This window comes from Saccopteryx leptura, unplaced genomic scaffold (assembly GCF_036850995.1).
Source record: "Saccopteryx leptura isolate mSacLep1 unplaced genomic scaffold, mSacLep1_pri_phased_curated manual_scaffold_98, whole genome shotgun sequence".
Taxonomy (NCBI): Eukaryota; Metazoa; Chordata; class Mammalia; order Chiroptera; family Emballonuridae; genus Saccopteryx; species Saccopteryx leptura.
In genome coordinates, this window is record NW_027095779.1 from 17,690 (window position 1) to 44,653 (window position 26,964).

Genomic DNA, 26,964 nt, shown 5'->3' on the forward strand with positions numbered 1-26,964 from the left:
TGGTGACCCAGGCTCAGATAAATTCTGATGTCCATAGCTTAGGAGGTCTCTCAGTCTGAACTGCTGCAAAAGCACAAAAAAAGTACATGTTTGGAAAGGGGTCACATCATGGTAAACAATCAGAAATATTTTTTATGCCCCTAGCAGTCTAGAGCAAAGAAATGTCTTCTGGTGTTTTCACCACAGCAGACTAGATTATTGTTTTATTTTTAATTACCTCTGTTTTTCTCTAGTAATTTTTACCCCTATATAAAATGGCTTGCTATAAAGAGAGCTCAGTAGATAGAGCATCAGACACATACACTAGTGTCATAAGTTTGGTCCTTTGTCTAGGCACATACAGAAACACATTGATGTTTCTGACTATCTGTGTGTCTGTTTTATCCCCTCTTCTTCCCTCTAACATTAATAACTAAATAAAAGAGAAATGAAAATGGATTTTCTTTGGTGTTTTTGCAGCTTAAATTGCTTAGAGGAATGAATTATTTTTTTTTAAATCTCACCCAAAGTGGAAATAAGTGGTAAGGTTGTAAAGTACCATATCTCCCAATGTATAAGTAGCCTCCCTTTATAAGTAGCACCTTAATATTGGGGCACAAAATTTGAGAAAATTATAAGAAAGAAAATGCAAGTAAAATGTGAAGAAACAGCAACTGCAAGTAAAAACACAACAACAACTGTATAAGATGCAACCAGGTTTTAAACCCTACATTTTTTAAATTGATGAGTTTTATACATAGGAAAATATGGATACAAACTCCAAATGTCTCTGTGAACATTTTTTTCTTTCCTTTTTTTCTTTTTTGCAGAGTCATAGAGACAGTGAGAGAGAGGGATAGATAGGGACAGAGAGACAAGAATGGAGAAAATTTTTTATTATGTGCCAGGTCACAGATCAGTCATCATTTTTTTGTAAGGACACCTTAGTTTTTCATTGACTGCTCTCTCATATGTGCCTTGACCAGGGTGCTACAACTGATTGCGTGACCCCTTGCTCGAGACAGTGAAATTCGGATCAAGCTGTTGAGCTTTGCTAAAACGAGATGAGCCCATGCTGAAGCTGGCCAATTTATTATCTCAAATCTGGGTACTGTGCATTCCAGTCAAATGCTCTACCCACTGCACCACTGCCTTGTCAGTCTGTGAACATTTTGTTTCTTTTACATTCTCTGGATTTTATTTAGTATCCTGATTGTTGTTAGTATGGGTGGAAAGCCTGTGTATTTTCAGGTTTTAGTCTTCTAAAATGTATTCATCACTTCATTTTTTTATAGATTTCCTTATGTAGTTTTATTTTCATTAATTTTAATGTATTTTGCAGCTTGAATTGTTATTTTGAGGGGGGGGGTTATTCAGGAGTGAATTTCCTTACCTTTAAAGAAATGCATTTTAGTTAATTTCTATTACTGTTTACTATATTAAGTGTAATGACGACAAGAAACATGCTTTATATCACTTCAAAGATTAGAGGTAGTTGAAACTTGTTTGAAAGAACATACAGGATTATCTGTGGAAAATGTTTTCCAAGAACGCTTCCCTGCTGTCACCTCCTGTGCACCTTGGAAATAACAGCTCAGAGCAGTTCTCCTGGAAAAACACAGCAGTTGGGTGTTATCCGTTACCTATCAATGTTGAATTGAAGGCTATCTAGAAGATACTTTCATAACTTGTAAATATAAGGGAGTTCTAGTTACTGTTTGCTACCTGTTTCAATGTTATCTGTAGTGTAAGCAAGAGATACACTTCATATCATTTCAATCTTCTGAAGTTTGCTGGAACTTGCTCCATAGCACATAAAATATAGGTCTCTGTTACATGTGCTTCTCTGCTGCCACCTCATTTGCATCTTGGGAATCACGCTTCAGTATATGTCCAAAGGAAAGGTTTGGTAGAAAAGATTGTCTACAACCACTGATTCCAATTAGCCACTTCTGTGAAGTTTTTCTGTATCCTTAGTGGGTTTTTTTCTGGGAATCTATCGTTTCATCTTGTTTTTCTTTTTTTCTTCCAGCCATGCTTTCTTAAAGCCTTTGAAAGTGCCCTTCATATACCAGGCACTGTGTTAAGAGCTCCTGTCCCTGAACTCATTCACTTCCCATTCTACTATTTTTACATCTGTCTTTTGAACATTTTTTATTTAAATCTACTTAATGTATTGTAAATTATGATGTGCTTTGATTTGACAAGTATTTAGAATTTTAACAGCTTTTTAGAATAAAAACGGTATTCTTATTGCAGAAATGTAAAAAAAAATGATAAGAAAAAGAAAACAACAAATTTTCATACATAGATATCAACTGTTAACTTTAGCCATTTTCTTTCCATATTCTTTGTGTGCCATTTATATTTCTCTATGTATATGTACTCAGGTACATTGGGTGTGTGTACCCAATGTGTGCATAGATGTGCATTGCACGTGAGCGTACCTCTCTGATTCAATAGTGTCTGTCATTTGTGGATATTTGTGTATGTATGCAAATAATTATTTATTCACTCTTCCAGTAAAAACTTACTGAATTTTTATTATATTCCAGGCACTGTGCTCGACACTGGTTGCCAGTTGTGAATAGGACAGACTAAATTTCTGTCTTTATGGATATTACACAGTAATGGAGTAGAAAGACGAAGAAAAATATACGTAGAAAAATTATATGTTGTGACAAACACTGCATTTGGTAGTGCAATACCTTTGGTCCCAGTTGTGATTGATCGTGGCATGGTTTAGTATATCAGTTTCTCAGAAGTCAGAGCTGAGACATAAGTCTCGGTTCTTCAGGAATGCGTGATCTCAGCTGTAAAACTGAGAAAATTTACAAGTGATGCAATAAATACCCTGGGAGATGTTCTGTGACCAAAAGAACAACTTGTATTTGCTGACCCAGGCTCAGATAAATTCTGAAAACCAAAGCTCAGGAGGTTTCTCAGTCTGGACTGCTACCACGCAAAAGAAAAAGTGCATGTTGCAACTCTTTAGTCTCCTTGGTTAAGTTTATTTCTAGGTACTTTTTTTTTTTTTTTGGTTTTAATTGTGAAGGGGATTGTTTGCTTAATTTCTCTTTCTGACTGTTCATTGTTGGTGTATAAAAATGCCTTTGATTTCTGAGTATTGATTTTATATCCTGCCACTTTGCTGAATTCATTTATGAGGTCCAGTAGCTTTTTGACTGAGACTTTAGGGTTCTCTATATACAATATCATATCATCTGCAAATAATGATAGTTTTACTTCTTCTTTTCCCACTTAAATTCCTTTTATTTTTTCTTCTTGTCTGATAGCTGTGGCTAGGACTTCCAGAACCATGTTAAATAAGAGTGGTGAAAGGGGCACCCCTGCCCTGTTCCTGATTTTAAGGGTATTGCTTTTAATTTTTTCCCATTGAGTATGATGTTGGCTGTGGATTTCTCATAGATGGCTTTTATCATGTTGAGGTATGTTCCCTGTATTCCCAGTTTGCTGAGAGTTTTAATCATGAATGGTTGCTGGATTTTATCAAATGCTTTTTCTGCATCTATTGAAATTATCATATGGATTTCTCCTTCTTTTTCTTTATGTGATGAATCACATTGATTAATTTACGAATATTGTACCATCCTTGCCTCCCCAGAATAAATCCCACTTGATCATGGTGTATGGTTTTTTCCATATATTGTTTTATCTGGTTTGCTAACATTTTGTTGAAGATTTTAGCATCTATATTCATCAGAGATATTGGCCTATAATTTTCTTTCTTTGTCTTGTCTTTGCCTGGTTTTGGAATCAGAATTATGCTCACCTCATAAAAGGAACTTGGAAGTCTTCCTTCCTCTTGAATTTTTTGAAATAGTTTGAGAAGGATAGGAGTTAGTTCTTTGAATATTTGGTAGAATTCTGTTGTGAAGCCATTGGGCCCTGGACTTTTCTTTGTGGGGAGTTTTTGATAACTGTTTCGATCTTCTTTGTTGTAATTGGTCTGTTTAGGTTTTCTGATTCTTCCAAATTGATTTTTTGAAGATTGTATGTTTCAAGGAATTTGTCCATTTCATCTAGGTTGTCTAGTTTTTTGGCATACAGTTCTTCATAGTATTTTCTTACAGTATTTTGTATTTCTGTTATGTCAGTTGTTATTTCTCCTCTCTCATTTCTAATTTTATTTATTTGAGTCCTCTCTCTCTCTTTTTCTTGGTCAGTCTAGTTAACGGTTCATCAATCTTGTTTAACTTTTCAAAGAACCAGCTCCCAGTTTCATTGATCTTCTGTATTGTTTCTTTAGCCTCTGTCATTTATTTCTGCTCTGATCTTTATTATTTCCTTCCTTCTACTACATTTGGGCTTTACTTGCTGTTCTTTTTCTAATTCTTTTAGATGCAGGGTTAAGTTGTTTATTTGAGCTTTTTCTAGCTTCTGAAAGTGTGCCTGTAGTTCTATGAACTTCCCTCTCAGCACTGCTTTTACTGTGTCCCGTAAATTTTGAGTTGTTGTATGCTCATTGTCATTCATTTCTAGGAATTTTTTTATTTCTTCTTTGATCTCATTCTCAATCCATTCATTATTTAACAACCTGCTATTTAGTTTCCATGTGTTTGAGAATTTTTGAGCTTTTCTGTTGTGATTCATTTCTAGTTTCATGCCATTGTGATCGGAGAAAGTGCTTATATGATTTCAGTCTTCTTAAATTTGTTGAGAGCACTTTTGTGCCCTAACATATGGTCTATCCTAGAGAATGTACCATGAGCACTTGAAAAGAATGTATATTCTGCTGCTTTAGGGTGAAAGGTTCTGAAGATATCTATTTAATCGAGTTGATCTAGTATGTCCAATAAGTCTGCTGTTTCTTTGTTAATTTTCTTTCTTGAGGATGTTAGTGTGGTATTGAAATCCCCTACTATTATAGTATTTCTGTTGATCTCGCCCTTTAAATACATCAAAGTCTGCTTTATATATTTAGGTGCTCCTATATTAGATGCATAGATATTTATAATAGTTATATCTTCCTGTTGGATTACTCCCTTTATCATTATGTAGTGGCCTTCTTTATCTCTTACTATATCCTTTGTTTTAAAGTCCAATTTGTCTGATATAAATATTGCTACCCCAGCTTTTTTTTCATTTCCGTTTGAATGAAACATTTTTTTTCCATCCTTGTACCTTCAATCTATGTGTGTCTTTTGTTCTAAGGTGTGTCTCTTGTAAACAATGTATGTATGGGTCCTGTTTTCTTATCCACGCAGCTACCCTATGTCTTTTGATTGGATCATTTAATCCATTTACATTTAAGGTTATTATTGATATGTAGTTGTTTATTGCCATTTTTTCTTTAAAGGTGTATTTCTTTTTTTTTTTTTTTTTTTGCTGTATTCTTTTCCCAATTTGATCTGTTTACACCAGGCCCCTTAACATTTTCTGCAGCATTGGTTTGGTTGTAATGAATTCCTTGAGTTGTTTTTTATCTGGGAAGCTTTTTATTTCTCCTTCGATTTTAAATGATAGCCTTGCTGGATAAAGTAGTCTTGGTTGTAGGTTCTTGTTCTGCATTATTTTGAATATTTCTTGCCATTTCTTTATGGCCTCAAGTGTCTCTGTTGAGAAGTCAGATGTCATCCTTATGGGTGCTCCTTTATAGGTGATAGCTTTTCAAACTAAAAAGCTGTTGCACAGCTAAAGACAAGAAGAACAGAATAAAGAGACAAACTACACATTGGGAGAACATATTTGTCAATACATCTGATAAGGGGTTAATAACCAAAATTTATAAAGAACTCGTAAATCTCAACAGCAGTAAGACAAACAATCCAATCCAAAAATGGGCAAAAAAGATGAATAGACACTTCTCCAAAGAGGACATACAGATGGCCAACAGGCATATGAAAAAATTCTTATCATCACTAATCATTAGAGAAATGCAAATTAAAACCACAATGAGATATCACCTCACACCTGTCAAAATGGCGCTCATCAAGAAAACAACACAGAATAAGTGCTGGAGAGGATGTGGAGAAAAGGGAACCCTCCTACACTGCTGGTGGGAATGCAGACTGGTGCAGCCTCTGTGGAAAACAGTATGGAGATTCCTCTAAAAAAAACAAAAACTGAAAATCGAACTACCTTTTGACCCAGCTATCCCACATTTAGGAATATACCCCAAGGACACCATAGAACAGCTCGAAAAGGAGAAATGTACCCCCATGTTTGTGGCAGCATTGTTCACAATAGCAAAGATCTGGAAATAACCCAAGTGTCCATCAGAGGACGAGTGGATTAAAAAGCTTTGGTACATATATACTATGGAGTAATACTCAGCCATAAGAAATGATGACATTGGATCCTTTACAATAACATGGATGGACCTTGATAACATTATATGGAGTGAAATAAGTAAATCAGGAAAAAAAAAGTAAAAACTACATGAATCCATACATAGAAGGGACATAAAAATGAGACTCAGAGACATGAACAAGAATGTGGTGGCAACAGGGGTGGGGGAGGGGGGAGGGAGGAGGGGGTGAAGAAGGAGAGAGGGGTTGGGGAAGGGGAGGGGCACAAAGAAAACCAGATAGGAGGTGACAGAAGACAATTTAACTTTGGGGAGGGTTATACAGCACTATCAAATGTCAAAATAATCTAGAGATGTTTTCTCTCAACATATGTACCCTGATTTATCAATATCACTGCATTAAATTTAATAAATAAATTTTAAAAAAAAGAAAAAGGGCATGTTAAGAAAGGTGTCATTTCGTGCTCAACAATCAGAAATACTGATTCTATTTGTCCCTGACTGTCAAGAGCCTAGAAAATCTTCCGGTGTTGTCACCACAGCAGACTAGATTATTATTTTATTTTTTATTTGCCTCAGGTTGTCTCTAGTAAATTTGTCCCCCTAGAGACAATGGCTTTCTTACCCCAGAGATCTCACTAGTTAGAGCACCACACTCATACAGTAATGTCATAGGATTGATTCCGGTTCAAGGCACTGGTCTCTTAGGTTCTGAGCTGTTCCTTCAGCTCCTGCAGAGCTCTCATGGTTCCTCAGCCTTCTCTATGCTCTCTCTCTCTCTCTCTTTGTCTCTCTCTTGCTTATTATGCAGAAGCTGTTTAATGTTTTCTTAGTTGTCTTTCAAGAGGAATTGTTCTAAGTAAAGTGGTATGTTAAATAGGTTTTAGGGAGGGTATGTTATAAAGTACTTAATCCACAACTTTGTGGGCTTTTGTAGAGACACCAAGTACAGATAAATTTTGAAGAGTTTTATTAAAGGAGGAAATTTCTTAAATATGTCAGCCGCATATAGCCTACATGGGGCAGCAGTCCAAATTCTATGTGTCTATAATATTTTAGGGGCTGGTTATATACACTTAAGTATACATGGGCAAGTAAAAAGCCTAATATTATGATATAAGCTTTGTTTTCACCTATACAGGTTTGAGAAAAGAATAAAGTGGGGATGGGACACAATTCATTCGTAAGTTTATAACATTCATCTATAGGGTTTATAAAAAGATATTTTAATATATTAAAATTTACAAGGAAACACAATGGTAAAAATGTTATTTTACATACTAAATCAGGAGGGGAGAGGTAGTATTCATGGGAACAAATGCCTGTAAATGGCCTGTTAATATAAGAAAAGGTTTATTTTTATTTTTTTATTCTGCACCTGGCTAGGTATTTACTCATTTCCCCATAGGGATGTGGGAAAGTCAGAGAATCCAAGTCTCCTTCCTCTTTGCAGTTATGACATAAAGCCATCAGCCATCTTAGTTTTATGCTAATCATATAAGTATAGAGATTATTTACAAAGTCTCTGTATGCCTAGCCCAAATTAATGAAATGACTTTAAGCTTCCTAAAATATTAACATTAATTTTGTAGGTTTTGGTGTTTTGCAACAGTCCCCACTGGTTTTATTTTCTAAGTCAAATCTTTGACTTAATTTGTTGAAGAGCATAAGGCTGTTGTTTAGGAATATTATCTTATAACATGTAACAGATATTTAGCAGACAGCATTAATTGTAATATAATTTATTAAAGAAACAAATATTGATTATTTTTTATAGATTGTATAATTTTTTGTAACATATATAAAACTTTTGGTTTTTGTAATAATTTACTTTTAGTCAGAATTTTTTATTTTAAATTTTTTAACCTTTATTGACAATTGAGTTGACTTTTTTTTTACCCTAGTTTCCCTTTTCCCAAAGTCTGATTAAAAAGGGAATCCTTAGTGAGTTTTTTTTATACATTCATTGTACTTAGACCAACCAGCATCCAGTTAATTAATTAATTAATTAATTATTTTTGTATTTTTCTAAAGTTGGAAACGGAAAGGCAGTCAGACAGACTCCCCCATGCGTCCAACCGGGATCCACACAGCATGCCCACAAGGGGGTGATGCTTCACCCATCTGGGCCATTGCTTTGTTGCAACCAGAGCCATTCTAGTTCCTGAGGTAGAGGCCATAGAACCATCCTCAGCACTCAGGCAACTTTGCTCTAATGGAGCCTCAGCTGTGGGAGGGGAAAACAGAGACAGAGAGAAAGGAGAGGGGTAGGTGTGGAGAAGCAATGGGCGCTTCTCCTGTGTGCCCTGGCCAGGAATCGAACCCGGGACTTCTGCATGCCAGGCCGATGCTCTACCACTGAGCCAACCAGCCAGGGCCACAAGATAATTTATTAAAGAAACAAATATTAATTTTTATAGATTGTGTAATTTTTTTGTAATGTATAAAACTTGGTTTTTATAATAATTTATTTTTAGTCAGAATTTTTATTTTAAATTTTTTAAATTTCTTTAGTGACAATTGAGTTGACATATTTTTACCCTAGTTTCCCTTTTTCCAAAGTCTGATGAAAAGAGTCCTTAGTGAATTTTTTTTATACATTTGTTGTACTTAGACCAACCAGCATCCGGTTTGTGGTTGGAGTAAGGCATGCCATTTTTCTACCTTAGCAGCAGTGGTACTGGTCAGGATCAAGGTGTGTGGACCTGTCCACATGGGTGTTAGTCCTTGGGTGATGTACTTGATCTCCTGGTAATGCTGGAAGTATCTCTTGTACAGTGTTTTGAACTGTTTGCATAGTAACCTGTAAATCCTGCAAGTTTTTAAGGGGTGGTTATTATTATTATTTTTTACTATTTGATTTATGTAATTTATTTGCCCTGAACTTTTGGGTACTTGAGAAAATTCCTTTCTTTTTTGTTTTTAAATTTTTTCTAATTAGTTTTGAATAAACCTTTGTCAATAGGAGTCCTAAAACTCCACTGGTTTTGGATGGCATCTATTCATTTGAATTACTATGTTCCGATTTTGAGGCAGACTGGAAGAATATAAAATTAATAATAAAATTCAAATAGCTAATGTTAACAAATATAACAAGTGTTTTATTACAACAAAGTGACTAAAGTCTATTAGATTATAAAATAATAATAAAATTTTAGTTAATATAATAGGATTTAAAATAAAATTTTATAGTCATAAATGTTCTTAATATGTTAATGTAATTTTACTAAGTTTACGTTGACATTATTGTTGTTTTATATTATTTACAAAAGTAATCTAATTTCTATTTCAGTCTGAGAAATGTCCTAAAGGAGAAATGTCCTAAATGAGCAGGAGTTACACACATTCAGAATAAGTCCACGAGACATTGAGGCATTGGAGTTGTGGTTACATTCTACACTTTAGAGATAGAGTCTAAGTCCTAATGACCAATGTTTATAGCTGGAATTAGAAGCAGGTCCCAGCCTAAAATAGGCATGGGGAATTGAGACAAGAGAAATAAAGGAGACATTATACATTAAATAAAGCAACAAAAATCAGACTGTTATTACCTCCAGTAAAGATCTTCAAGGGATAAATAAAACTCAAATATTTAGGCAAGGCATAGTAAATGGCCTTTGTGATTATAAGAAATGAGATCAGTTTTACCTTCTACTTATAAGAAATATGTTAGGCCTGTAAACGATGTCGTAAGATGAGACCAATGGCCTTAGGCACATTTTAGCTTTCAGTGGCAAGTCTCAGCAACCTGGGTAAGGTCAGGTCATAGGAAGCTGGAAAGGGTTGGAAGAGACTGAACCCTCCCTCCATGGAGCAAGGGGGTATCTTACCTTTTTGTGTCCCTTTTTCTTTCACTGAAAAGGCGTGTCCCCAGTGGGGTCAAGAAGCCTGGCAAAACTCAGCATGACTTTTTTTTCACTCTTGAAGCAGGGCCCTGAGGGAATTCTATGAAGCCCCCAGGGGGATCTGGAGCATTTAAGAGTATATGCCAAGAGCTGGTATTTTTCTGATCTCTTTTGGGCTCTATTTTCCTTTTCTGTTTCTATCTTGGTCATTATAAACCTTAAAAGCCATGCATCTAAGATTTTGCTGAGGGGCTTGAGAGCCCTTTTTTTGTTTATATAAATTCTTGGAAAAGATAAAAGAAGCATTATTAGGCTGATTAAATCATTAAAAACAGAATTTCGGTTTTTATTGAATTCCAGAGTGTCTTCACTGCTGAATAACTCAGTACATTAATAATTAAAGAAATTTTAACAAAAGTATGATAAAATAGATTTGTAGAAGTTTTAGGATATGATATCTTTTTTTATATTACATAGCATTGAACAATATTGTTTTAAAATGATAATAAAATAAACATATGAAAAGGCATTATTAATAATTTTTAATATTTAAACTAATATTTCAATATTATGAGGCCATAATGGCAAACCTTTTTATAAAAACCACCCACTTTTGAAGTGCTGGTCAACCTGGTTTCTCCTGCCCAATAGTGGACGTTTTAGCTTTTATGGTGGGCGGTAGTGGAGCAACTAAATGGCACTGCAATTTTTCCACTATGAAAACTGGAATGCCCACTAGTGGGTGGGAGGGACCAGGTTGACCAGCACTGCAAAAGTGGGCAGTTTTTAAAAAAAGGTTCACCATCACGGTTATAAGGCTATAAAACAATAAATAAAAGAATTAACAAAAGGCCTTTGAAATAATATATATATTTTAACATAAGTATATATATATATATATATTGTATTTTTCTGAAACTGGAAATGGGGAGAGACAGTCAGACAGAATCCTGCATGCGCCCGACCGGGATCCACCCGGCACGCCCACCAGGGGCTATGCTCTGCCCACCAGGGGGCGATGCTCTGACCCTCCAGGGCATCACTCTGCTGCGACCATAGCCACTCCAGCACCTGAGGCAGAGGCCAAGGAGCCATCCCCAGTGCCCAGGCCATCCTTACTCCAATGGAGCCTCGGCTGCGGGAGGGGAAGAGACAGACCGAGAGGAAGGAGGGGTGGTGGAGAGGCAAATGGGCGCTTCTCCTGTGTGCCCTGGCCAAGAATCGAACCCAGGTCCCCCGCACGCCAGGCCGATGCTCTACCACTGAGCCAACTGGCCAGGGCCTAAGAAATATTTTTTATATCATGTGATTTTTGGCACAAATTATCTAGTTGACAATGAGATATTAACTTTTATTTTTACTTACAGTAATTTAAACTATTAAATCAATTATGAGGGGTGGGATGGATGCCTGAGGGGGAAGCCAACTCCAAGAACTGGAAGCAGAGTCTGTTGCTTTTATTATTTATTTATTTATTTATTTATTTATTTATTTATTTATTTATTTATTCTTTTTTCCCCCCCAGCTTATAGCCAAATTCCTTAGCAAGATAATGGGGCTTCTCCCAAGCAGGAATTGAATCAATTCACCACCTGTAAACTAACTGTCTTGCTTTGAGCAGCTAAATATAATTTTCACAAAATTATTTTTCCAATAGTGAGTTGTTTTAGCCTATATGAGGTTTCTAGATTTTCCCACAGTTCCTTGAAAATTTTTTTACAATTTTTCTAATGCAGTGGGTCTCCCTTATAAACTTCATGCCTTCTGTGTAATTGGGAGGATTATAGAGGATTCAGCATCCCCTTTGCCTGTGGGAGAGTGTTGGAATTTTTTTTTACACCAGTAGAGGTCAACAAGCCATTATTCCCCAACACATGAAGGGCTTATTTTAAATTTTATTTCCTATAATTCTATTATTTATGTTTTTATTATTCCTTCTGGAGTTTCAATTTAATTTAAGAAACTCCCAATTAACTAGCAAGGTCCACACCTATGGTTTGTTAATTTCTAAATTCTTTTTGTTTTAAGATTTTTCTAAAGCAAAGTTTTAATTTTTAATGTTCCTACTTTATATTTTCCAAATGGGCAAAACCTCTTTTGGACATTAGGTGGACATTTGAAACTAGTTTTTATTCTATAGTTTTAGTTACTTCACCCTTTCTCTAGTGCCTTTCCCTGTCGCTCCACACACAGCAGGCTGAATCTTAGCCTAACTATGCATCTGGAGGCGGCGGTGGGGCTCTCCAGTTCCCAGGCCATCTTTGCTCCAATGGAGCCTTGGCTGCGGGAGGGGAAGAGAGAGACAGAGAGGAAGGAGGGGGGAGAAGCAAATGGGCACTTCTCCTATGTGCCCTGGCTGGGAATCGAACCTGGGTCTCCTGCACACCAGGCTGATGCTCTACCACTGAGCCAACCAGCCAGGGCCAATCTCCATGCTTGATAGCTACATTTTTTGACATTACTACTCTAACAGACAGTTTTTCTGTGTCCACTGAATTCCTGTTTTGGCCTCTGATCAGTGCTTTCTGTATCATTCTCTCTTGCTTACTAGAGCTTCCCATGTGTCCTTTGGTAGATTTGAAAAAGACCCTTGAAATTCTCCTTGGCTTGTTTTTTTTTTTAATAAAATGTTTGTACTTCTCTTTGACCTTTTGAACTTCAGCTTTCTCATCCTTGTTGTGTGTATCAGTATGTTGCTGCTGCTGATTTGCATCCTCTGGGTAGGGATCCTTTGATTGGAAGGGTTTTCTCTTAGATGTTCCTGTGAGAATATCAGAGGAGTGATTGCATTCCACACGTTGACTGAGGAATTTCTGACTTGAGAAGGCCAGAGAGAAAGAAGAACATGGGTGTATCTCTGCCTGTGGTTCTGCTGAAAGAGAAAATTTTGGTCAGGACAGATGTTTATAAGGCTTCCTGGGTCATATGTTTTGTTTAGACTTGTCCCAAGAGTCATTATTATAAAGTTGACAACCTAATCTCTGTCTCCCACAAAGTGTTTTTTTACAGTCTGTTTTCCTGTTTCCTGTTTATGTTCTATATCTTATTTAGAAATTCAGAAAGCAAATATCAAGGGTCCTTTCTATGCATTGCAAGATGAGGGACTGTCAAGTAGCATCACGGGCTGTTTCACCCCTTCTACGAGTGGAACAATGCTGACTTTTCCTTTATACATGTAGCTTTTAGCACAGTTCTTTATAGAGACCACTGACTCAAACTAGAAATTGCTTCTATCATAGTTTCTGAAAGATGATAAACTGACAATATGTTTTTCCTCAAGCTTCACATCAAATATTCATACTTGATTTTATTCAGTGTCAGCCCATATTATATACAATGAAAAGTTTTTTTCAAAATATTTTTCTAGCCATACTTTTTAAAAATTTATTTCTCTTTGAGGACAAAAAAGGAGGAATAAGAATAAGAAGAAGAGGGAGAGGAGAAGAAAAAAAAGACCAAAAAAAAAAAAAAAAGAGAAAGTGAGGCATTTATTCATTGTTCTATCTAGACATGCAGTCATTGGTCATTTCTTGTATGTGTCCTGACCCGGGCTCAATCTTGGTATTACAGGTTGGAGCTCTAACCAACTGAGCTAACCAGCCAGGTTCCCCAATCGTACTTCTTACATGCCCAACTTTCATCCCTCTCCAGCTAATAGATAATCCATTCTCACTTGAAGATAAAGTAATCTCTGAGAGGATTCCCACTGAACTGTATTCTCCAAAAATTAACAAAGAAAAATTTAAAGAATAAGCCACCCTATAGGAAAGAAGAGCACCATCATCCCACCTCCCTCAGGAAGGTTTCCAGTATCTCACCTGGGATCAAAGCACTGCATTCCAGGCTTCTGGGCATCTATTGGACCTCTGCTCTTACCCTATATGCTAGACAGAGGTGGCCCTCAGAAAACAGGCCCATGCTAGCTTTCCCAGTGGATAAAGTGTTGGCCTGGCATGTGGACATCTCATGTTCAAAATTTGGTCAGGGCACAAATGAAAAGTAACTATCTGCTTCTCTTTCCCTTCTCTCTCTCTTCCCTTCCCACAGACAGTGGCTTGATTGGTTCGAACACCAGCTTGATAATTTAGTTGGTTCAAGTGTTGAACTCAAGCACTGAGGATAACTCAGCTAGTCTGAGCATAAACCTTAGACTTGGGTTGCTGGGTGGATCCTGTTTGGGGAACATTAAAGAATCTATCTCCCTTCCTCTTACTTAAAAGAAGTAAATTTTTTAAATTTTTTTCATCATCATAGGAAATTAAGGTTAGTGTGGTGTTAATAGGCTATCATGTTCCTTGCTTATTGGTGAATGGCAGTTTTTTATTTCACCTGGTGCCTGGGGAATGACAGGAGCACTGAACAAACAGAATCAAAAGGGCTTAGGAAATGTTTGGCTTATCAAGAAATATTTGTCCTAGAGAGACCTGAAGATAGCAGCAAAGTAGGCAAATGCAAAGACTCCGAGCTCACACCACCGAACTGGATTACAAATTAATTTAAGATCAGTGTGAAAAAACAAATCTGGACTACAAGAACAGCTTTAAAAACCAAGGAGCACAGAACAAGCCACACTGTGCCTGGAAGGGAGTACCAAGAAATGGTGAATCTCCCCTGCTTAAGGGAACAAAGGGATTGTGAGGCTGAGAGCACAGAAGCGTTCTCATTCCAAGGAAAAGAGTAGTAACTATAGCTCACAGCCACTTGCCTGGTACCTGGGAATGAAGTGTGTTGAAAGGGCTGGCTTACATTTCAAAAACAAAGGGAGGAGAGTGACAGACAGAGACTGGCAGAGGAATGCATGGGAGGACCTGAGAAGCTGACTCATCCAGTACTGGAGTAGGCCATAGCTTGGGGAGAGGTTTATTCTTGCACATAACACAAAAAAAGTGGTTCTGGGTCACCCATTTCAATATATCTCTCCAGCTTCAAGCAACGCAAGAAGACAAAGCTGAAAACAAGAAGTGGGGAGGAGAGGCAGTAACCCAGATTTCCATAGAGATCTGAGATACACCTCCCTACTGAACCTGAGAAAACACCCTGACTCCAGATAGAGTAACTGGCAGATCAGTACTTCAGAGTTTCAGGTTACATCCATGACATTCCTGGATAGTTTCAAGTAAGCCCACTGCTGATATCAGTAAACAAGACTACCACTGAGATAACTCAAAAGAAAACAAACAAATCAAGACTTCAAAAATGGCTCAACTAGAAAAGCCAAACCTGACAGTGGATTACAAACGACAGATGATAACAACCCAAGAAGACTTAGGAATAACACAAATAAAAGTCAGAGGCCGACAACACCAAACCTAGACTCAAACAACCCTACAAAGAACACACCCAAATACACAGACATAATTAGAAGACAGAAAAGTGCAATCGAAATAAAACTACAGGAGAAATCTCCAGAAAAGAAATTGTGTGATATGGAAATAACCAAACTTCTGGATAAAGAGTTTAGAATAATGATTGTTAGGATGCTAAGAATCTTAGAACAACAATGGATGGTCCTTGCAAACACCTAAAGAAAGAGATAACAAGTATAAAAAAGGACACAAAAATATTTTTAAAAAATCAGTCAAAGTTGACAAATACAATATCAGAAATAAAGACCACAATAAAAGAAATTAAAAGCAGAATGGAAGAAGCTAAGGACTGAATCAGCAAGTTAGAAAACATGATAAATAAAGGCATGGAAGCAGAGCAGAAAAAAGAGACTCAAAAAGTCTGAGGTAACTCTAGGAGAGCTCTGTGATAACATGAAGAGAAATAACATCTGCATTATAGGGGTTCATAAATAAGAAGAGAAAGAACAAGGGATAGAAACTGTATTCAACAAAATCTCATAGCTAAAAATCTTCCTAAATTGATGCAAGAAATATTTCACAAGTTCAAAAATCAAGAGAACTCCATTAAAGAGAAACCCAAAAAGACCTACACCAAGACACATCATAAATAAAATACCAAAGCTAAGCGATAATGAGAAAAATATTAAAAGCTGCTAGAGAAAAAAAGACTTTAACCTACAAAGGAGCACCCATAAGAATAAAATCCAACTTCTCAACAGAACTATTTGATGCCAGAAGGGAATGGCAAGAAATATTCAAAGTAATGCAGAACAAGAGACTACAACCAAGACTACTTTAACCAACAAGACTCTCAGTTAAAATTGAAGAAGAAATAAAAAGCTTCCCAGACCAAAAAAGAAAAGAAGCAAACAAAAAAAAAATTCAAGGAATTTATTACAACCAATCCTGTGCTGCAGGAAATGTTAAGGGTTCTGTTGTAATCAGATCAAAGTGGGAAAAGAAAAGAGCAAAAGAAAAATACAGCTTTAAAGAATAAAATGGCAATAAACAACTACATAGCAATAGTAACCTTAAATGAAGAAGGATTAAATGATTCAATCAAAAGACATAGGATAGCTGCATGGATAAGAAAACAGGACCTGTACATATGCTGTCTACAAGAGACACACCTTAAAACAAAAGATGCATATAGACTGAAGGTAAAAGGATAAAAAAAATATTTCAGGCAAATGGAAATGAAAAAAAAAAAAACTGGGGTAGCAATACTAATATCAGACAAAATGGACTTTAAAACAAAGACTATAGTAATAGATGAAGAAAGTCACTACATAATGATAAAGGGAGCAATCCAACAGGAAGATATAACCATAATAAATATCTATGCATCTAAATAGGAGCACCTAAGTATATAAAGTAGACTTTGGTGGATATGAAGGGCAAGATCAACAGCAATGCTATAATAGTAGGAGATTTCAATAACCCACTAACATCACTAGATACATCCTCAAGAAAGAAAATTAACAAAGAAAAAGCAGATTTAAAGGACACACTAGATCAACTTGATTTAATAGATATCTTGAGAACCTTTCACCCTAAGCAGCAGAATATACACTCTTTTCAAGTGCTCATGGTACATTCTCTAAGATAGACCACATGTTAGGACACAAAAGCAGTTTCAACAAATTTAAGAACATTGAAATTATATCAAGCATTGTCTGATCACAATGGCATGAAACTAGAAATCAACCACAACAGAAAAACTAAAAAATACTCAAACACATGGAAACTAAATAGTATGTTATTAAGTAATGAATGGGTTAACATAGAAATCAAAGAATAAATAAAAAAATTCCTAGAAACAAATGATAATGAGCAAACAACAACTCAGAATTTATGGGACACAGTCAAAGCAGTACTGAAAGGGAAGTTCACAGCACTAAAGGCATTCCTTAAGAAACTTGCAATAGCTTAAATAAACCACCTTACCCTTCATCTAAAAGAACTAGAAAAAGAACAGCAAGTAAGGCCCAGAGGTAGTAAAAGGAAGAAAATAATAAAGATCAGAGCAGAAATAAATGACATAGAAGCTACAGAAACAATATAGAGGATCAATGAAACCAAGAGCTGGTTCTTTGAAAGGATAAACAAGACTGATGAACCTTTAAAAGACTCACCAGGAAAGGAAGAGAGAAAACTCAAATAAATAAAATTAGAAATGAGAGTGGAGAAATAACAACTGACACAACAGAAATATAAAATATTGTAAGGAAACACTATGAAGAACTGTATGCCAAAATATTAAACCACCTAGGTAAAATGGACAAATTCCTTGAAATATATAATCTTCTAAAAATCAATCTGGAAGAATTAGAAAACCTAAAAACACTGATTACAACAAAAGAGATCAAAATAGTTTTCAAACAGCTCTAAAAAAAAAAACAAAACTCCTGGGCCTGATGGCTTTACTGGTGAATTATACCAAATATTCAAAGAAAAACTAACTCCTCCTTCTCAAGCTATTTCAAAAAATTCAGGAGGAAGAAACACTTCTAAGTTTCTTGTATGAGGTGAGCATAATTCTGATTCCAAAACCAGGCAAAGACAAAACAAAGAAAGAAAATTATAGACCAATATACCTGATGAATTTAGATGCTAAAATCCTCAATAAAATATTAGCAAACCAGATCCAGCGATACTGAAAAAAATCATACATCATGATCAAGTGGGATTTATTCTGGGGAGGCAAGGATGGTACAACATTCTTAAATCAATGTGATTCACCACATTAAAAAAAGGAAGGAGAAAAACTACATGATAATTTCAATTAATGAAAAAAAGCATTTGATAAAATCCAACAGCCATTTATGATCAAAACTCTTAGCAAAGTGGGAATACAGGGAACATACCTCAATACGATAAAGGCCATTTCTGACAAACCCACAGCCAACATTATAATTAATGGACAAAAATTAAAAGCAATTCCCCTAAAACCAGGAACAAGGCAGGGGTGCCCCCTTTCACAACTCTTATTCAACATAGTACTGGAAGTCCTAGCTACAGCTATCAGAAAAGGAGAAGAAATAAAAGGCATCCAAATTGGAAAAGAAGTAACACTATCATTATTGGAAGATGATATGATACTGTATTAGAAAAACCTAAAGTCTCAGTCAAAAAACGACTGGACCTAATAAATTCAGCAAGGTGGCAGGATATAAAATTAATACACAGTAATCAGAGGTATTTTTATACATGAACAATAAACTGTCACAAAGAGAAAATAAGGAAACAATCCCCTTCACTATAATAACCAAAAATCTAAAGTACCTAGGAGTAAATTTAACCAAGGAGGTTAAAGACTTGTACTCAGAAAATTATAAAACATTGATAAAAGAAATCAAGAAAGACAAAAACAAGTGGAAGCATATACTGTGCTCATGGTTATGAAGAATAAACATAATTAAAATGTCTATATTACCCAAAGCAATTTATAAATTCAATGCAATATCAATTAAAATACCAATGACATACTTCAAAGATATAGAACACATATTCCAAAAATTTATATGGGAACAAAAAAGAAGACAAATAGCCTCAGCAATCTTGAGAAAGAAGAATAAAGTGGGAGGTATCACACTTTCTGACATCAAGTTATACTACAAGGCCACTATACCCAAAACAGCTTGGTACTGGCATAAGAACAGCCATATAGATCTATAGAAGAGAACAGAGAACTCAAAAATAAACCCACATTTTTATGGACAACTGATATTTGACAAAGGAGGTAAGAGCATACAGTGGAGTAAAGACAGTCTCTTTAACAAATGGTATTGGGAAAACTGGACAGCTAGTTGTAAAAAAATAAAGCTAGACCACCAACTTACACCATTCACAAAAATAAACTCAAAATGAATAAAAGACTTAAATCTAAATTGTGAAACCATAAGTATCCTAGAAGAAAACTTAGGCAGTAAGCTCACCGACATCTATCATAGCAATATCTTTGCTGATTTATCTCCACAGGCAAATAAAATAAAAGACAGGATAAACAAATGGGACTATATCAAACTAAAATGCTTTTGCACAGCTAAAGACAATATGAACAGAATAAAAAGACAAACTACACAATGGGAGAACATATTTGACAATACATCTGATAAGGAATTAATAAGCAAAATTTATAAACAACTTGTAAAACTCAACAACAGAAAGACAAACAATATCCAATCAAAAAATGGGCACAAGAAATAAATATACACTTTTCCAAATAGGACATACAGATGGCCAATAGACAAATAAAAGAAATGTTCAACATCACTAATCATTAAAGAAATGCAAATTAAATCCACAATGAGATACCACTTCACACCAGTCAGAATGGCACTCATTAACAAAACAACACACGATAAGTGCTTGCAAAGATGTGGAAAAAGGGGCATCCTCCTGCACTGCTGGTGGGAAAGCAGACTTGTGCAGCCACTGTGGAAAAAACAGTATGGAGATTCCTCAAAAAATTAGAAATGGAACTGCCCTTTTACCCACCCATCCCACTTATAAGAATATATCCCAAGGAAAATTATAGTTAAACATTTTTTAAATCAATTGTTTTACTCTGTCTGCAATTTGTCCTCCATAAGTAGATGGATTATATAATCTGTTTTAATAATGAATACCTTCCTCTAAACTGAAATATAGTAAAGACTTGCTTAAATAATGTTCATTAGATCAATTATAGTGTAATCTAGGCTCTCAAAAAATTTTCCATTGCCTAATTTTGTCTAGCATAGAGATTTATATTTTGAGGACATATGCTATATTATTATCTCTTTTTTTCATCTAAATACCTCTTGCTTTGAAAGAGCAAGAGGAGAAAAAAGAGTAACAGAGGATTGAGGGAGACCACTGAGGGAGGCATGATGAGAAGGAAGATGTATGGGCCTGAGAGGGATGAGTGTTCTCCGTGACTCCTCGAAACTTCTTGGCCTTACCTCATCCAGTTGGCCCAGGATTCATCCTTCCCATCCACATACTCATGGCAGTTTTTCCCTTTGGTGATCTGCATTTCAGGAAGAAAATATAAAAGCTTTTTTTGGATGTGGAGGTAATTTCTTTACTGTCAACAAAGCTCTTTCAGCTTGCATGCATTGCCACTCATGACCACATGATACTTTCTTTACTCATTACATCTGAGTTGACCTGTCCACTCAGGGCTGCAAGGAGGCATTCCTTTGTGTCTGTACCACATTGCTCCCACTTAACCTGTGATTCTCAACAGGAGCTCCATGGTCTGCAAAATCAACTCAGTACCCAGAGCTAACCAGATTGTCTCCATTCATGTCCTAGTATGTAGAAGGTCAGGTCTCACCAAGCTATGGGATGGATGTGAAAAGTCACAAGACAGGTGAAGAGATAAATACTTCTCACCAGCCAGGAGTATCTGTTGTTGCTTGCCTCTTCATCTTCTGTAATCTGGCCCTTATAAGGGCCAAAGTGCAGACCCACTGGCAGAGCAGATGCCTCATTCCACACTCCAGGACCAGCTTCAGGAATGCCCGATGGTCTGATTATCAACCCAGGGGGAAGAGTGAGGGCTGCGTGGTTCGGATGCCCCTTATCCACTGCACTGTCTTTTACAAATGTAGGAGGCCCATGCACATCACAACTGTCAGTGAAGAAGTTCTGACAGTTCTCACTATCTGGGGGTGAGGCAACATAGATTAGGGAAGGTTTAGTCCATGTTCCTGGACATACAGAGATTCAGAGAGAGTGCAGGCACTCACATCATTGAGCCTCAATTCTGTAGTGTAGATCCATTGGGGAAAAGAATTCTCTAATGACCAAATGATCAGATAAAATTACTGCATGAACAGATAACATGCTTTGTGAGTGTCACTTACAGAGGTAGTCATCGTCCTGGGGCTCACTGACCTCTTGGTGCACTTGGCCTTTTCTTTCTCATAGGCTGTACATCTTTACTTTAGTCTCCTTTCTCCTGAGTTCTAAGTTGGAGAAGAGTGAATTTGGTGGAGTCTGGAGTGTTAGTCCCTATTTTGTCAAGAAACACATAATGTCCTCCCATCAAATTATCATTCATCCTTCTTTATACTCTTATATTTTCTTTTGTCAACTATTGGCTCAGAAATTCTCTATAATAGTAAGTCTCTACACTGACTACAGATGGTCAATTCAAACTTTGTTTCTAGATCTTCCCATTATGAGGTTTAATTTCCCAACTTTTAGTTATTCATAAAATATATATTTAGGGCACAGTATATGTAAGGTATTGAGGAAAGGCCTAGTATACAACACCAACAGGGTATGGTCACTAGTATCAGGTGTGTGTTTATTGGACAACATGAAAGTGTCAGTATTTTATATTGAATATTTGCCCTAGACTGTGGCTCAGTGGATAGAGTGTTTGCCCATTTTATGTCCCGGGTGTGATTCCGGTCAGGGTACATAAGAGAAGCAACTATCTCCTTATCCACCCCTCCCTCTCCTTCTTTCTTTTCTTCAGCCATCAGCTCAATTGGTTCTAGCATTGGCCCTGGGCACTGAGAAACCTTGGTTAGCTGGAGCACATCATTCTGAGGAGCTAAAACCCAGCTCAGTATTCAGAAATTGGGGTTACCAGGTAGATCCTTGTAAGAGTGCATATGAGAGTCAGCCTCACTATCTCCCCTCATCTTACCTAACATATGAACAAATACATATGCAAATAAATAAATTGAATTCAACACTTTCAAAGAGTATATGCATGTATCTTTACCTTACATATTAGTATTCAAGAGCTCAGAGAATTTGTAAGATTTGCCCAAATCTCCAGTTTTAAATTCACTCTGAATTTAGTAGTTTATACCCAGGCCTATCCAAAGTCCACCCCACATACCTAGGCCATACTTGTTAGCATTTCTAGAGGACTCACAGTAACTGAAATCTAGAAATGATTTTCATTTACCCAATTTTTAGAGTGTTTTCCAGACATATTGAAGAGATGGCTGACACAGGGCCTGATACAATGGTCCCTGGCTCACAACCCAAGCTGCCTTAATCACCACGTTTAATCCTTTTCCATGTGCAATGTGGCCGGCACTGCCCAGACAGCCCTGTTCTGGAGCACTGATCATCAGCCAGACCTTCCCCCTCCTCTTGTGATGGCAAGTGCTCTGAATATTATTTCTTGTGTGCTAATTTCATACTTCTGTACCATTCCTGCTCATTAACACATCTATAAATATTTGTAATTATTTACACATGGAAGCAGTATAGCAAATCGCCCCTTACTGCACAATGCACTCTTTGCATCACGCTTGTTTGCTAAATGCAAGCTCTGTCCCTTGTTAGCTGTTGAGACACTGGGACCTGACCATTGTCAGTTTCAAAAGGGCAGCGCCATGCCTGTGGCCCCTCACCTTGTTGCCTCCTAGTCCATTCTTCATGTGAGTCCTCAGTGTCCACCGCCAGGGTTTTGGTGTCCTGCCAGCGGTGAACCATAAAAGCGGTTAGAGGGGCTCTGAGGCCTTGGGAGAAACAAAATCCCGGTCCCCAAAGAGAATCGCTTGAAGGAGCAGTCCCCACTCAGGGGGGCCTGCCACCTGTGGTTCCCACATCCTGGTTTCTGCACCGCGTCACCTGTGTGCAGCAGATGTCCTGGTTCTTCTCCACGTTGGGGCAGAGCGCCTTCTCCCAGTCACCCAAGGCAGCCACCCCTCCACAACTCCCAGGAGAAGCAGGCGCGGATGTCCCTGAAGGCTTCAGGGTCCTAGGGGGAGACACAGCCATGTGACTTTGTGCAGCAGCCAGCAGAAACCTCCACTCGCCCTGCTTGGTCTGTTAAGCCTAATCCAGAGAGACTCAAAACATTGAAGACATGAACAAAATCCGTTGATTCCACACCAAAGCTTTACAGCAGGGGTCCCCAAACTACGGCCCACGGGCTGCATGCAGCCCCCTCTAGCCATTTACCCGGCCCCCACCGCACTTCTGGAAAAGGCACCTCTTTCATTGGTGGTCAGTGAGAGGAGCATAGTTCCCATTGAAATACTGGTTAGTTTGTTGATTTAAATTTACTTGTTCTTTATTTTAAATATTGTATTTGTTCCCGTTTTGATTTTTTACTTTAAAATAAGATATGTGCAGTGTGCATAGGGATTTTTTCATAGTTTTTTTTTTATAGTCTGGCCCTCCAACAGTCTGAGGGACAATGAACTGGCCCCTTGTGTAAAAAGTTTGGGGACCCCTGCTTTATAGTCTAGCTTAGCCAAGCAGCGGCAACTTTGAAAAAAATCTGAAGGAGAGCGCTGGCCCTTTGTTTTACCTAGTTTTAATAGTTTTGCAAGCAGGAAGTACAGAAGCAAAAATTGCAATTAGGTGCCCTTTACCACTATTGGTTATAGTCATATGCCCTTTAACATGATAGGACCATGTTCAATTTGCAAGCCATACATCATTTTGGAGAAAACAAAATTTATAAGTCAACACAATGATAGAAAGATGTCTCTTTACATATTAAAAGACATTACTATATTTTCTAATGTTTATCTGCCATCTCTTTGTCCAGAGTCACACATCTTAACTACATGCATTCACATGGGAGAGGTAGTTTTCCTGGGGTCAAATGCCCGTAAATGGCTCATTACTGTAAGAAAAGGTTTATTTTGGCTTTTCTCTTCCTGCACCTGGCTGGCCATTCACCCCTTACGCCACAGGTGTGGTGGAATGTCAGGGAATCCATGTTTTCCTTCCCTTTGCATTTACAATACAATGCCAAGGGCCATCGTGGTTTTATGCCAATCACACAGTACAGAGATTATTCACAAAATTTCTCTGCACACCTTAACCCAAATTAATAAAATGTTCTTTAAGTCTATTAAAATATTAATATTGATTCTGTACCTTTTGGTACTTTACAACACCTGCGGGTGAGGTGGCGCAGTGGCTCCTCAGGGCTCCTCAGGCCCAGGCTCCCTGCAGCCAACTGCCCACCTCTCCCTCAGCGCCCTCCCCACCCCACACAAAATCCCGTCTGCATCCCTGCTCTGGCCACACCGCAGATCCAGCCCTGACGTGCCTGAACAGGAGACGGCGACGAGGCTGACTGCTTGGCCCACGGGCACACATTCACATGTGCGTGTGCTTGCACTGGGGTGAACAGAGAGGGAACACGTGGGGCCAGCACCAGAGAAGCAAGGACAGGCCCGGCCAGGGACTCCAGCCAAGTCAGTGACCTCCTTGCTCAAGCCAGCCACTTGGGCTTTAAGCTAGTGAACTTTGGGCTCAACTGGAGGCCATTGGGTCATGGCTATGATCCCACACTCAAGCTGGTGAGTTCATGATCAAGCCGATGACCTTATTACATTTTTCTCATTGTTCAAGCACTCTCTTGAGTTCCTCTATTCTACTCTCAAGTTTATTGAACATCGTTATGACTGTTTGCTTTGAATTCTTTATCTGTCCAATTACCCATCTTCATTTAATTAGAACATTTCTCCTGAGTATTTTTCTTGTTCCTTCATTGGGGGTATACATTCTTCTGTCTCCCCATTTTGTTGACTTTCTGGTTTTGTTCCTTTGAGTAGAATGAAATAGTCCTCTCGCCCAGTCTTGAAAAATTTGTCTTTGTTACATTGTGTGTTGAATAGTTTCAGCCTGCTGGTTGTGGTTGGGGGAGGTGCATGCAGTGCCTGTCCTGTCACCTGGCCTGAGTGGGTTCTGAATTGACCACCTAAGTGTGTGAGCCTCATTGCCCATTTAATCTGGGCAGTGCTCCTTGTGTAAAAGAGGCTGTGTGGTGTGTGCTTTGCATGTTCTGTTTTAATTATCTGTTGTCAGAGCACGGTCTGCACTGGGTTACCTGATTGCTTTCTTGTATCTCACCCCCCATTAGATCCACCCTTTGTCCTGGTGGGGTAGCCTGGGTGCACACACAGCCTTAATTTGTTCATTCTTTACCTTCTCAGGGCTTGGCAGCCCTGTGCACATGCACAGCATTTCCCCGCCTCCCTCCGCACTGGCCCACAAGGTTTTGCTAGCTTTGTGCTTTCTTTGCATAGAGCAGCCTGACCAGTGAGAGCAGCAGCACCTCCCAATATCTGCACTTTCTCTAATCAGGCAGTCCTGTGTGCAGACCATAGCCCATTTGCTGACTCCCCTATTTTCTAGGAGTGGTAATGCCAGTAGTAACCCACTATTTCTGCACTTTTTCTGGATCATATAGTCCTGCAGCTGGTTCCAGAGTGTTATGCTAGCTTTGCACCCTCTCTAGGTGCAGCATCCCCATATGCACATGCAGCTCAGTTGACAAAGTTTCACCCTACCGTACCTACCTTCTGGGTTAATATTCAGAAATAAAAGCTGTCTTTATACAAGCTATGCTGCCCTCATGATTCTGTTGTGTTTAGCTCCAGGAGGGGTGGCTGGGGATGTGCTGCAGTGCCCTGTGCATGGCCATAGAGTATGAATGAATCTACTGTCTACTCTCCACATGTCTGGGAGATATAAACAGTGGTGCTCTCTGGTCTCTTTGGTCCTTGAGCTGATTCTTTACCTCCTGCAGAGCTCTCCTAGTTCCTCAGCCATCTCTATGCATTCTCTCTCTCTTTCTCTTTATCTTGTGCAAAAGCTGTTTAATTGTTTCTCAGTTGTCTTTCAGGAGGAATTGTTCTAAGTAAAGGGGTACATTGGATGTGTTTTGGGGAGGGTGCAAGTTCAGAGTCCACATGTGCCACCATCTTGGACCCACTGGAGAGTTCTTAAAAAAAGTCTGATATTGGCTGCACCAACAGGCTTCGTGTCTGATATGCTTTTATTCCTCATAGTCAAATGTCTACACAATTTTTGAGATATTGGTTTTCCCTCTGACTTTAATTTCTTGTTGCATCCAGGAGTATTTTATTTTCACCTTAATAATAGCTTTTCTCTTCTGTGAGGATGGGCATGATAACTTACAGGCTTCTTAATTGTAAAACCAAAAACAGAAAGTCTTGTGCTAAGAGCTTTTTATCTCTTGACTTCCTTTTCCCTATTTGTAAAATAAAGGGATCAGATCACTCCATGGTGCCTAAACTCTCCTCTAGTGCCAGCATTCTGTTCATTCCATAAGCACTAACTTGCATGAATGACAGTGCCAATTTGTGACATTTGCTACCATTCTACAGGTAAACCTGTAGGTGGACAAAGAGAGGCACATTATTTTTAAGTTGTCCCTTAATTATGTTTATTAAATCCAGGAAGTTCAGAAGTTCAAGAAATTCAACATTGTGGAGCCTGTAAGTTCTGTGTATTCTTTAATGCTGTGAAAATATTTTCTGAATGCTTGGTAAATACGAAGAACTTTTATCATAAACTTAGGATCTCAAAGAATATGAATGTGTATAATTGTGATGAATCTCTCTCTTTTCTCCCCCATTTTTTCTCTCTAGCTATGATTTGTTATTCTCTTTATTTCTTTCTCTCTTCCTCTTTCCCTCCCTGGATTTCTGTATCACCCTTCTTTTCATCTTGTTTACCATCTTTTCTTCCTGCCATGCTCATAAAGCCTTTAGAAGTGCCCATCATATACCAG

At 37.8% G+C, this 26,964-nt stretch overlaps 1 protein-coding gene across 1 annotated transcript; it reads right to left on the bottom strand.

Annotated features, from left to right (window-relative positions):
* Positions 1-12,780: 12,780 nt before the first annotated feature.
* Positions 12,781-22,895, bottom strand: LOC136387130 (histone-lysine N-methyltransferase PRDM7-like). Its single transcript, XM_066358188.1, is given in 4 exon segments — positions 12,781-12,964; positions 20,390-20,457; positions 20,826-21,097; positions 22,814-22,895. Coding segments are annotated over 4 exon segments (606 nt in total).
* Positions 22,896-26,964: the final 4,069 nt, after the last annotated feature.